This window comes from Panulirus ornatus, chromosome 30, assembly GCF_036320965.1.
Source record: "Panulirus ornatus isolate Po-2019 chromosome 30, ASM3632096v1, whole genome shotgun sequence".
Classification (NCBI taxonomy): Eukaryota; Metazoa; Arthropoda; class Malacostraca; order Decapoda; family Palinuridae; genus Panulirus; species Panulirus ornatus.
Window position 1 is genome coordinate 25,051,898 of NC_092253.1, and position 13,437 is coordinate 25,065,334.

The 13,437-nt window shown below is 41.2% G+C and overlaps 1 protein-coding gene across 3 annotated transcripts in view; it reads left to right on the plus strand.

The window, feature by feature from the left end:
• Window positions 1–5,259: 5,259 nt before the first annotated feature.
• The window catches only part of LOC139758506 (succinyl-CoA:acetate/propanoyl-CoA:succinate CoA transferase), a 78,497-nt gene continuing 70,319 nt past the window's right edge, over window positions 5,260–13,437 (plus strand). For 2 of the 3 annotated variants that reach the window (XM_071680004.1, XM_071680005.1), the window contains exon 1: window positions 5,271–5,537. In XM_071680004.1, coding sequence (XP_071536105.1) covers window positions 5,360–5,537 — 178 coding nt within the window. In that variant the 5' untranslated portion in view covers window positions 5,271–5,359. Of the gene's footprint in view, window positions 5,538–13,437 lie in introns of all 3 variants that reach the window. The other variant, XM_071680006.1, reaches the window with a different exon arrangement.

Genomic DNA, 13,437 nt, shown 5'->3' on the forward strand with positions numbered 1-13,437 from the left:
GGAGGGAACGAGAAGTGGGAGACCAAATTGGAGGTGGAAAGATGGAGTGAAAAAGATTTTGAGTGATCGGGGCCTGAACATGCAGGAGGGTGAAAGGCGTGCAAGGAATAGAGTGAATTGGAACGATGTGGTATACCGGAGTCGACGTGCTGTCAATGGATTGAACCAGGGCATGTGAAGCGTCTGGGGTAAACCATGCAAAGCGTGTGGGGCCTGGATGTGGAAAGGGAGCTGTGGTTTCGGTGCATTATTACATGACAGCTAGAGACTGAGTGTGAACGAATGGGGCCTTTGGTGTTTTTTCCTAGCGCTACCTCGCACACATGAGGGGTGAGGGGTTTGTTATTCCATGTGTGGCGAGGTGGCAATGGGAACAAATAAAGGCAGACAGTATGAATTATGTACATGTGTATATATGTATATGTCTGTGTGTCTATATATATGTGTACATTGAGATGTATAGGTATGTATATTGTGCGCGTGTGGACATGTATGTATATACATATGTATGTGGGCGGGTTGGGCCATTCTTTCGTCTGTTTCCTTGCGCTACCTCGCTAACGCGGGAGACAGCGACAAATAAAATAGATAAGTAAATAGAATATATATATATATATATATATATATATATATATATATATATATATATATATATATATATATATATATATATATATGTATATATATATATATATATATATATATATATATATATATATATATATATATATATATATATATGTATATATATATATATATATATATATATATATATATATATATATATTATTTTTTTTTTTATTATACTTTGTCGCTGTCTCCCGCGTTTGCGAGGTAGCGCAACGAAACAGACGAAAGAAATGGCCCCACCCCCCCCCCCCATACACATGTATATACATACGTCCACAAACGCAAATATACATACCTACACAGCTTTCCATGGTTTACCCCAGACGTTTCACATGCCTTGATTCAATCCACTGACAGCACGTCAACCCCGGTATACCACATCGCTCCAATTCACTCTATTCCTTGCCCTCCTTTCACTCTCCTGCATGTTCAGGCCCCGATCACACAAAATCTTTTTCACTCCATCTTTCCACCTCCAATTTGGTCTCCCTCTTCTCCTCGTTCCCTCCACCTCCGACACATATATCCTCTTGGTCAATCTTTCCTCACTCATTCTCTCCATGTGCCCAAACCACTTCAAAACACCCTCTTCTGCTCTCTCAACCACGCTCTTTTTATTTCCACACATCTCTCTTACCCTTACGTTACTCACTCGATCAAACCACCTCACACCACACATTGTCCTCAAACATCTCATTTCCAGCACATCCATCCTCCTGCGCACAACTCTATCCATAGCCCACGCCACGCAACCATACAACATTGTTGGAACCACTATTCCTTCAAACATACCCATTTTTGCTTTCCGAGATAATGTTCTCGACTTCCACACATTCTTCAAGGCCCCCAGAATTTTCGCCCCCTCCCCCACCCTATGATCCACTTCCGCTTCCATGGTTCCATCCGCTGCCAGATCCACTCCCAGATATCTAAAACACTTCAGTTCCTCCAGTTTTTCTCCATTCAAACTCACCTCCCAATTGACTTGACCCTCAACCCTACTGTACCTAATAACCTTGCTCTTATTCACATTTACTCTTAACTTTCTTCTTCCACACACTTTACCAAACTCAGTCACCAGCTTCTGCAGTTTCTCACATGAATCAGCCACCAGCGCTGTATCATCAGCGAACAACAACTGACTCACTTCCCAAGCTCTCTCATCCCCAACTGACTTCATACTTGCCCCTCTTTCCAAAACTCTTGCATTTACCTCCCTAACAACCCCATCCATAAACATATTAAACAACCATGGAGACATCACACACCCCTGCCGCAAACCTACATTCACTGAGAACCAATCACTTTCCTCTCTTCCTACACGTACACATGCCTTACATCCTCGATAAAAACTTTTCACTGCTTCTAACAACTTTCCTCCCACACCATATATTCTTAATACCTTCCACAGAGCATCTCTATCTCTATCAATGGAAGTAAGGGGAGTGGGGGAGGAATGGGATGTATTTAGGGAATCAGTGATGGATTGCGCAAAAGATGCTTGTGGCATGAGAAGAGTGGGAGGTGGGTTGATTAGAAAGGGTAGTGAGTGGTGGGATGAAGAAGTAAGAGTATTAGTGAAAGAGAAGAGAGAGGCATTTGGACGATTTTTGCAGGGAAGAAATGCAATTGAGTGGGAGATGTATAAAAGAAAGAGACAGGAGGTCAAGAGAAAGGTGCAAGAGGTGAAAAAAAGGGCAAATGAGAGTTGGGGTGAGAGAGTATCATTAAATTTTAGGGAGAATAAAAAGATGTTCTGGAAGGAGGTAAATAAAGTGCGTAAGACAAGGGAGCAAATGGGAACTTCAGTGAAGGGCGCAAATGGGGAGGTGATAACAAGTAGTGGTGATGTGAGAAGGAGATGGAGTGAGTATTTTGAAGGTTTGTGGAATGTGTTTGATGATAGAGTGGCAGATATAGGGTGTTTTGGTCGAGGTGGTGTGCAAAGTGAGAGGGTTAGGGAAAATGATTTGGTAAAAAGAGAAGAGGTAGTGAAAGCTTTGCGGAAGATGAAAGCCGGCAAGGCAGCAGGTTTGGATGGTATTGCAGTGGAATTTATTAAAAAAGGGGGTGACTGTATTGTTGACTGGTTGGTAAGGTTATTTAATGTATGTATGACTCATGGTGAGGTGCCTGAGGATTGGCGGAATGCGTGCATAGTGCCATTGTACAAAGGCGAAGGGGATAAGAGTGAGTGCTAAAATTACAGAGGTATAAGTTTGTTGAGTATTCCTGGTAAATTATATGGGAGGGTATTGATTGAGAGGGTGAAGGCATGTACAGCGACAAAGCAAAAAAAAGAAAAAAAAAGAAAAAAAAAAAAAAAATATATATATATATATATATATATATATATATATATATATATATATATATATATATATATATCATATGCCTTCTCCAGATCCATAAATGCTACATACAAATCCATTTGCTTTTCTAAGTATTTCTCACATACATTCTTCAAAGCAAACACCTGATCCACACATCCTCTACCACTTCTGAAACCACACTGCTCTTCCCCAGTCTGATGCTCTGTACATGCCTTCACCCTCTCAATCAATACCCTCCCATATAATTTGCCAGGAATGCTCAACAAACTTATACCTCTGTAATTTGAGCACTCACTCTTATCCCCTTTGCCTTTGTACAATGGCACTATGCACGCATTCCGCCAATCCTCAGGCACCTCACCATGAGTCATATATACATTAAATAACCTTACCAACCAGTCAACAATACAGTCACCCCCTTTTTTAATAAATTCCACTGCAATACCATCCAAACCTGCTGCCTTGCAGGCTTTCATCTTCCGCAAAGCTTTTACTACCTCTTCTCTGTTTACCAACTCATTTTCCCTAACCCTCGCACTTTGCACACCACCTCGACCAAAACACCCTATATCTGCCACTCTATCATCAAACACATTCAACAAACCTTCAAAATACTCACTCCATCTCCTTCTCACATCACCACTACTTGTTATCACCTCCCCATTTGCGCCCTTCACTGAAGTTCCCATTTGCTCCCTTGTCTTACGCACTTTATTTACCTCCTTCCAGAACATCTTTTTATTCTCCCTAAAATTTAATGATACTCTCTCACCCCAACTCTCATTTGCCCTTTTTTTCACCTCTTGCACCTTTCTCTAGACCTCCTGTCTCTTTCTTTTATACGTCTCCCACTCAATTGCATTTTTTCCTTGCAAAAATCGTCCAAATGCCTCTCTCTTCTCTTTCACTAATACTCTTACTTCTTCATCCCACCACCCCTCACTACCCTTTCTAATCAACCCACCTCCTACTCTTCTCATGCCACGAGCATCTTTTGCGCAATCCATCACTGATTCCCTAAATACATCCCATTCCTCCCCCACTCCCCTTACTTCCATTGTTCTCACCTTTTTCCATTCTGTACTCAGTCTCTCCTGGTACTTCCTCACACAAGTCTCCTTCCCAAGCTCACTTACTCTCACCACCCTCTTCACCCCAACATTCACTCTTCTTTTCTGAAAACCCATACAAATCTTCACCTTAGCCTCCATTTCCCGCGTTAGCGAGGTAGCGTTTTAAGAACAGCGGACTGAGCCTTAGAGGAAATATCCTCACTTGGCCCCCTTCTTTGTTCCGAAGGACGTGCTTGATCACACCTAGATTTTCAAGAGATTCACTTTTTTTTTTTTAGTTACGGAGTGTAATTAGTTAACATACAACCGTCTCTTTTTCACACTAGACAGATAAAGCTGCCTGGCTAAGCGAACATATATATACTAAGGATTGCCCTAAACAGATGTTTGTTGAAAGGTTTCAGCTCGCGCACGCAGTTTGTGACAAGGAAAGCATTTCTTTATATTCTTTGTACAGATAAAACTCTTCGCTAAGGAACGCCTTTCTAAATTTTAGCCTGGCTGTTTGAACCAAGCATTATGTATAAGATTATCCCATTTTAAGACAGTCGTTAATCATTATAAAAGAAATTAACACTAGTATATATGGGCAAGTATAGTAGACAGGTCAGTTTTCATACAACGCGTCAGCAGATAACAAAAAATAATTACAATTTCTTTTTTACGTGGTTTGTTGACAACGTATTTATCCGTTACTTTGGTCCGTATATCTGGCATAACCATTTTGAGTAACCTCACACTTAAAGATTAATATTGGTCAGCTCGTGTTGATACAGTTCAACCATCTAGAGATAAGAATTTTTCAACAATTTTTGTATGAATACGCCGCCTAATAATCTTTTGTACATTTTCTTTGTTGCTGCTGTTTGGGACATTTATATGAGTATAGCTTCACCTCTCTGCCTAAGTAGTGATAAACTACGTTGTATAACGTTATGTATGTTTGGGCTAATTCCACCATACATCCCCGTAGCTGAGGTCACCTTCATGACGACAGCGGTGCGCGCGCAGGCCGGTCGTAATCAGCCTTGTCTTTTGGGAACGTATCGTGTACATCTGAAATAATACCATATACTAACACGACATAATAAGTAGCATTTATCAATTAGCTAATTATGATGAAGTATGCGAGGAAATGTTGAGATTGCGCCTTTACCGGTTCGAAATTATACGGTTGGCAAGACCGTCAGCTGACAACACTCGCTTATCGACCAAAGGAAGCCAGTGACGGGCCAGCGAGGGTTGGTGTAAGTGTTGCAAGCTTCTCCGGTCCACAAGAAATTTCTGTATTGCCACTAACAGCTTCAGCGTGGCCAGAATATCATGGCTGCAGTGTGGAGACACACTGTGGGATGTCTATCTAGACAAGCGATCACGAAACCCTGGGGCCGTAAAAGTCAAGTCAGGACATACTACAGCTACTCCCATGAGCCTTTTCATCCTTTAAAACGAGCTCCTGTCTGGAAGACAGCTGAGGAGGCCGTTTCTGTTGTTAAATCTGGTTAGTAACAAATAGCTACGTACGTACGAAGTATAAGTTGATCATAACGATTATAATTTTTTTAGTTTACCAGATTCTTATCCTGACTCTCCAGTAGTTGAATTTGTCTACATTTTGTTCTGCATTTACTTAATACATGTTAAAGGTACAGACATGAATAACGCATAGATATTTTGGACATCGTTTGTGAAGAACGTCAGATACAGAAAATTCTGGATCGTTGATTAGAATAAGGCACAGGCCAAGAAATGAATCAAGTATTTGGGGGACTTCATGACATTTTACACGACACACATCAGAGCCACTACACTACAATTACACGTGCACACTGCACGGAAAATGGCACTCCTAGCGCACACACCTGTGCCGGTAATGGCACACCCAGATCAGGGCTGTCAGTGACACGAGCCTGTGCCAAGTTTAGTCTTGGCGGATCTTGACACGCACGAACACACACACACACTTGACCGGTAAGTTGTTCTTTTTGCTCAGTCTTCTGTAGCCTTTAACGAAGCTCACTGAGGTTCTACTCCTTCAACCTGGGCCATCGGTAATATGGTGTAATTCGAAATTTTTAATATGTAAACCAGGGATGTTTCAAAACTTATATATTGTTCGTGAATTTGGGCCAAAGTAGTCCTTTTAAATTAGATTGCAAAGTTAGCTGATTAATTTTTTGAACATTCCGATGTATATAACTGTCAAGGACCATAATGTCAGCCAGTTGTGACATACATGAATTATCTAGTTGACAGTCAAAGATTGCGTTGATTCTAGACGCCTATCACATGCAGCCCGTGAAGGTATAGTTAAAATCATGTTTGGTTTCAAGCTGTCAGAAATCAGTTGCACAAGTACTAAATTACACTGTTTATCACACGTTTTCGGACAGTGAGTAAATCTGGCTGAGGCACTACATCACCTAGAAATATGCAATATTACCCATCATAACTGATGGGCCAAATTATCTACCTTCCGTGCCTATCCTAGTTGTATATCGCACATCGCTCTCGATTGGTCTATTACGCTGTTACAAAAGTACTTACCAAACCTAAACTTCCGAAAAACTTCAAAGCGCACAGGAACTTATATTCCGTCATGTTATAGAGACCAAGACACACCATTCTAATATTAATACCGGTAGATGTTGCTTGCGTAAACACCCTTTACTCTCGTCCAGTTAGGATATATGTTTATAAACCTGATAAATATTTCGAGAAATTGGATCAACACTTGAATTACGTTATACAACTCCAAGGAAAGGTCAACGCTTAGACCATTAGCCGAACTGTATTTTTTTTTTAACTATAAGTAGTTAGCAAACTGTGTGAAACAAGCTGTAGAAATATTCGGCTGATTCATATGGATAATGTAGGGGGAAGTTATGGGACTCCGCCCGCACCTCTTTGGGCTATGTTTAGATGCCTTGAGATTTCTCAGCTGCCATACCAAGAATCGTGGCTTTGTCTTACACGTATGTTTACGTAATTCTCTCTCTCTCTCTCTCTCTCTCTCTCTCTCTCTCTCTCTCTCTCTCTCTCTCTCTCTCTCTCTCTCTCTCTCTCTCTCTGTAGATAGTAGAGACATATGAAAAAATTTTACAAAATGCAGGGTTTACTCATGGACAGTGGTCATTCTGAAAGAAATGCATGACAGCCAGACTGTATAAATGTGGTAGCTGGTTGCACACACACACACACACACACACACACACACACACACACACACTAAATAAAGTGAAAGATGCAGTGGTAACTATGGACAACAAACAAAAGTTTAGAATGTTGTATGATGTAGTAAATGCTCAAGAGATGGGGCCCCACGACTTCCTCTCCAGTACAGTTCATAGGTAATTACATACACTGTTGCCATTGCTTCAGAAACTGCTGTCAGAAATTAGAAGCGCATTAAGGTATTAAGATACGGGAATGTTTAACAGAATATTCACAGCATATGTTACGCTTAAGCTGGAATATGTTCTTATGGTTTGGTCACCACACGTACAGAAAAGCACAGACATAAGTTGCAGAGGAAGGCAGGAAAGATAGCTGATTAGAGAAATGTTCGAAAGCCACAACATTGCTCAACAGTGAAGAAAGAAGTACAGTGAACGGTAATTAGACAGATGCAGTGACTTAAGTACCAAAGGCAATATAACAAGAAATTGAGCAAGAAAAGTTTTGATATTAAGTTCAGTAGTTTCATAGGATCATAGTAATGGAGAACTGCAGAGATAAGTGATGAAATACAAAAAGAATCACAGAAGTTTATGAAGTTAATGAGATTGGGGGCCCCACTAGTGCAGGAGCTCCCTCCCCGTATTGCACCGATGGATAATTATAGAAATAGGCCTTTGCACTCAGAGACTGGGACCTCTCCTTTCAAGAGCCCGTGGGGAATGCACACATACACACACACATGTACATGGAAACTCATGAGTTCATTCACCGTACTGCACATGTAAATAAAGACAAGCATACCCAGTTTGAATCCTAATTATCTTGCCTGATATCCGGCAGCGTCACTGGCAGTAGTTTTTATTCAACTTGATGTTTGTGTATAAAAACTAGTCACTTTATCAGAAAGGTAGTCATTTTTCTCAGATTATTAAACATTTTAGCACTTGTGCTCCAAGTAATGTAATTCACGTAACACATATAGGATTACGTGTAGAAATAATGGGTTATATACCAAGTAATGTGACCCACATAAGCACATATAGCTTTACGTGTAGAAATAATGGGTTATAACCTGATAAAAAGGTGCAAACCCACTTTTATTTAGTTGTTGTATACTTTATTTCAAATTATAGGTTATATTTACCTCTGTTTGTATTAATTTTACCCAGAAATTTTTTAAGCTTCTCGGAACAGTCCGTGTTTAATTTACATCTCAAGGATTTCCTTATGAGATTTTCCTGTGTGAACGTATTACATCTAGTATGCTTGGAACTTGGCTATAATCATCTTTATTGTACTTGTTGTGAAAGCGCGAGAATACCAATCTAACCTATCATAATTAAAAAAAAACAATTAATTCTTGTAACGATGCGTTGTGGGTATCAAAAATATCAAGCTTAACTTGCATAACGAATACGTATACATTTCACTTGTAATTACATGCAGTCATCTCTACCTGATCTCCATGTCTCGGCTGTTACCCTGAAGCAGGGGAACATGCCGTGATTGTGCCTAATCAAGGATATGATTAATGTTAGCCTAGTAAGTATAAAGAAAATATCCATGATGTGGATAAACAGAACAACCAAGTGGCCACACTTGAATCAGCTGTCGATTTAGTTTTATCTCTTCGCGTTCCATGATAATATAAGTTTCTTTAACCTTATCAAAAATTACTTGGAAATCTCCTCGGAAAACTGGTTTGCCCAACCGGTCATGATTTAATCCGTTTAACCCATTCATGTTCTCCTCAAGGATGTCGATGTTGAAACATACCATGTTTGGATATAGAATCTAAACCTTAATTGTGTATTTAGGTATTTCAGTATCTGGGGTAGATCCATCTTTGGTTAAAAACTCGTGTGTAAGACTCACATTGCCACTGTTGAACACGAACGTAGTTATCACCGCATCAACAGGTCCCAGGAAAGGGGACGGGGTTTATCACGGCATCATGAGGCCGATGAGAAATGGTTGGTGTGGGGGGCGGGTGTCCATTCCATTGTCAGGGCCCCGGAGAATGGGTTGGGGTGCACAAGGAGTAAAAAAAAATCCGAGGTCCGTCTTCTCGAGGGGCCCTCTCAAATTTTTTTAATACACTGAGGCTACGATTGATCATGGAGAGCTTATAGAGAAAAGTGATAGATGAAATTTGTTTGGAGGGAAATTTGATGCCTGATTTGGAGGTAGGGGGTGGGGGAAGGGTGGACAGAAGCACCAAGGCCCATGATCTCTCGTCCGGGGTATGGGCATCATTGCTGGTGTCGGCTAGGCTGCTCCACCATCCTCCGTCACATGACGGCCACTTTTTTGTATCTATTTTTAGAGATGTGGGAAGCTGTCTGAGCTGTTTTGTTGCTGGTCAGGAATGTTCTCCTCTCTCCGGTAAGCGTGAAGTTATATTTTTGGAGGATTTGGTATTTGTCTTGAAATGAAATGTTGTGCCTTGTGAATATTTAGCTAAATGTCTTCATGTGTCTTGTAAATTCCTTTCATAGACATCTGCATCATATATATATATATATGTATATGAGTGTCAGTTGTTGTTCGCTGGTGGCTGATTCATGTGAGAAACTGCAGAAGCTGGTGACTGAGTTTGGTAAAGTGTGTGAAAGAAGAAAGTTAAGAGTAAATGTGAATAAGAGCAAGGTTATTAGGTACAATAGGGTTGAGGGTCAAGTCAATTGGGAGGTAAGTTTGAATGGAGAAAAACTGGAGGAAGTAAAGTGTTTTAGGTATCTGGGAGTGGATCTGGCAGCGGATGGAACCATGGAAGCGGAAGTGGATCATAGGGTGGGCGAGGGGGCGAAAATCCTGGGAGCCTTGAAGAATGTGTGGAAGTCGAGAACATTATCTCCGAAAGCAAAAATGGGTATGTTTGAAGGAATAGTGGTTCCAACAATGTTGTATGGTTGCGAGGCGTGGGCTATGGATAGAGTTGTGCGCAGGAGGGTGGATGTGCTGGAAATGAGATGTTTGAGGACAATGTGTGGTGTGAGGTGGTTTGATCGAGTAAGTAACGTAAGGGTAAGAGAGATGTGTGGAAATAAAAAGAGCGTGGTTGAGAGAGCAGAAGAGGGTGTTTTGAAGTGGTTTGGGCACATGGAGAGAATGAGTGAGGAAAGATTGACCAAGAGGATATATGTGTCGGAGGTGGAGGGAGCGAGGAGAAGTGGGAGACCAAATTGGAGGTGGAAAGATGGAGTGAAAAAGATTTTGAGTGATCGGGGCCTGAACATGCAGGAGGGTAAAAGGAGGGCAAGGAATAGAGTGAATTGGATCGATGTGGTATACCGGGGTTGACGTGTGTCAGTGGATTGAATCAGGGCATGTGAAGCGTCTGGGGTAAACCATGGAGAGCTGTGTAGGTATGTATATTTGCGTGTGTGGACGTATATATATACATGTGTATGGGGGTGGGTTGGGCCATTTCTTTCGTCTGTTTCCTTGCGCTACCTCGCAAACGCGGGAGACAGCGACAAAGCAAAAAGAAAAAAAAATAATATATATATATATATATATATATATATATATATATATATATGTATGTATGTATGTATGTATGTATATATATATATATATATATATATATATATATATATATATATATATATATATATATATATATATATATATACTCGCCTATGATCTCCCCCTTATAAGGGAAACGACTATTCGAGTACTACGTAATCGAATATCCTTCGTCTCACGTTGGTGAGCAACGGGGTCTCCACTGGTCATCTCCCATAGGCTCACACAACCAGCAGATAGCATTTTAACAGTGCCTAACTGTACAACACGGAGGTATATATACATATATATATATATATATATATATATATATACATATACATTGCATATGAACGCACACTACCATATAACATACTTCCAACAGCCAGGATCGAACCTGGGTCCCTTGGGTAGGAGGCGGGAGCACTACTGTTAGACTATGATCACCCCTTAAGTGGAAAACGACAATCGAGTACTATGTAATCGAATACCCAGTGGAGACCCCGTTGCTCACCAGCGCAAACCGACATTCACCGGGAACCAATCATTTTCCTCTCTTCCTACTCGTACACATGCCTTACATCCTTGGTAAAAACTTTTCATTGCTTCTAGCAACTTACCCCCCTTACCATATACTCTTAAAACCTTCCTAAAAGCATCTCTGTCCACCCTATCGTATGCCTTCTCCAGATCCATAAATGCAACATACAAATACATCTGTTTTTGTAAGTATTTCTCACCAGATACACACATCCTCTACCACTTCTGAAACCACACTGCTCTTCCCCAATTTGATGCTCTGTACACGCCTTTACCCTCCCATATAATTTCCCCGGAATACTCAACAAACTTATGCCTCTAATTTGAACACTCATAGATCCCCTTTCCCTTTGTACAATGGCACTATGCATGCATTCCGCCAATCCTCAGGCACTTCACCATGATCCATACATACATTGAATATCCTTACCAACCATTCAACAACACAGTCACCCCCTCTTTTTATATAAATTCCACTGCAGTGCCATTCAAACCCGCCGCATTGCCGGCTTTCATCTAGCGCAAAGCTTTTCCTACCTCTTCTCTGTTCACCAAACCATTCTCCCTGACCCTCTCACTTCGCACACCACCCCGACCAAAACATCCTATATCTGCCACTTTCTCATCAGTCACATTCAGCAAACATTCAAAATATTCGCTCCGTCTCCTCACTTCATCACTACTTGTTATTACCTCCCCATTTGCCCCTTCACCGATGTTCCCATTTGTTCTCTTGTCTTATGCACTTTATTGACCTCCTTTCAAAACATCTTTTTATTATCCCTAAAATTTAATGATACTCTCACCCCAACTCTCATTTGCCCTCTTATTAACCCTTTGCACCTTTCTCTTGACCTCCTACCGCTGTCTTTTATAAATCTCCCTGTCATTTGCGCTACTTCCCTGCAAAAATCGTCCAAACTCCTCTCTCTTCTCTTTCACTGACAGTCTTACTTCTTCATCCCACCACTCGCTATCCTTTTAATCTGTCCACCTACCACGCTTCTCATGCCACAAGCATCTTTTGCGCAAGCCATCACTGCTTCCCTAAATACATCCCATTCCTCCCCCACTCCCCTTACGTCATTTGCTCTCACCTTTTGCCATTCTGCACTCAATCTCTCTTGGTACTTCCTCACACACGTCTCCTTTCCAAGCTCACTTACTCTCACCACTCTCTTCACCCCGAACTTTCTCTCTTCTTTTCTGAAAACCTCTACAAATCTTCACCTTCGCCTCCACAAGATAGTGATCAGACATCCCTCCAGCTGCCCCTCTCAGCACATTAACATCCAAAAGTCTCTCTTTTACGCGCCTATCAATTAACACGTAATCCAATAACGCCCTCTGGTCATCTCTCCTACTCACATACGTATACTTATGTATATCTCTCTCTTTAAACCAGGTATTCCCAATCACCAGTCCTTTTTCAGCACACAACTCTACACGCTCTTCATCATTTCCATTTCCAACACTGAACACCCCATGTACACCAATTTTACCCTCAACTGCCACATAATTCACCCTTGCATTCAAATCACCCATCACTATAACCTGGTTTCGTGCATCAAAGCTGCTAACACACTCACTCAGCTGCTCCAAAAACACTTGCCTCATTATCTTTCTTATGACCAGGTGCATAGCCACCAATAATCACCCATCTCTCTCCTTCCACTTTCAGTTTTACCCATATCAATCCAGAGTTTACTTTCTTACACTCTATCACATATTCTCACAACTCCTGCTTCTGGAGGAGAGCTACTCCTTCCTTTGCTATTGTCCTCTCACTAACCCCTGACTTTATTCCCAAGACATTCCCAAACCACTCTTCCCCTTTACCATTGAGCTTCGTTTCACTCAGAGCCAAAACATTCAGGTTCCTTTCCTCAAACATACTACCTATCTCTCCTTTTTCCTAACCTTGGTTACATTCACACACATTTAGAAACCCCAATCTGAGCCTTCGAGGAGGATGAGCACTCCCCGCGTGACTCCTTCTGTTCCTCTTTTAAAAATCTAAATACAAGGGGGGTCCAGACCCCCGTTCCCGCCCCCTTTAGTCACCTTCTACGACACGCGGTGAATACGTGGGAAGTATTCTTTCTCCCATATATATCTATAAAGGCAGTGTATAATCATACATAAATATATGAGATATCATCCATCAGTAC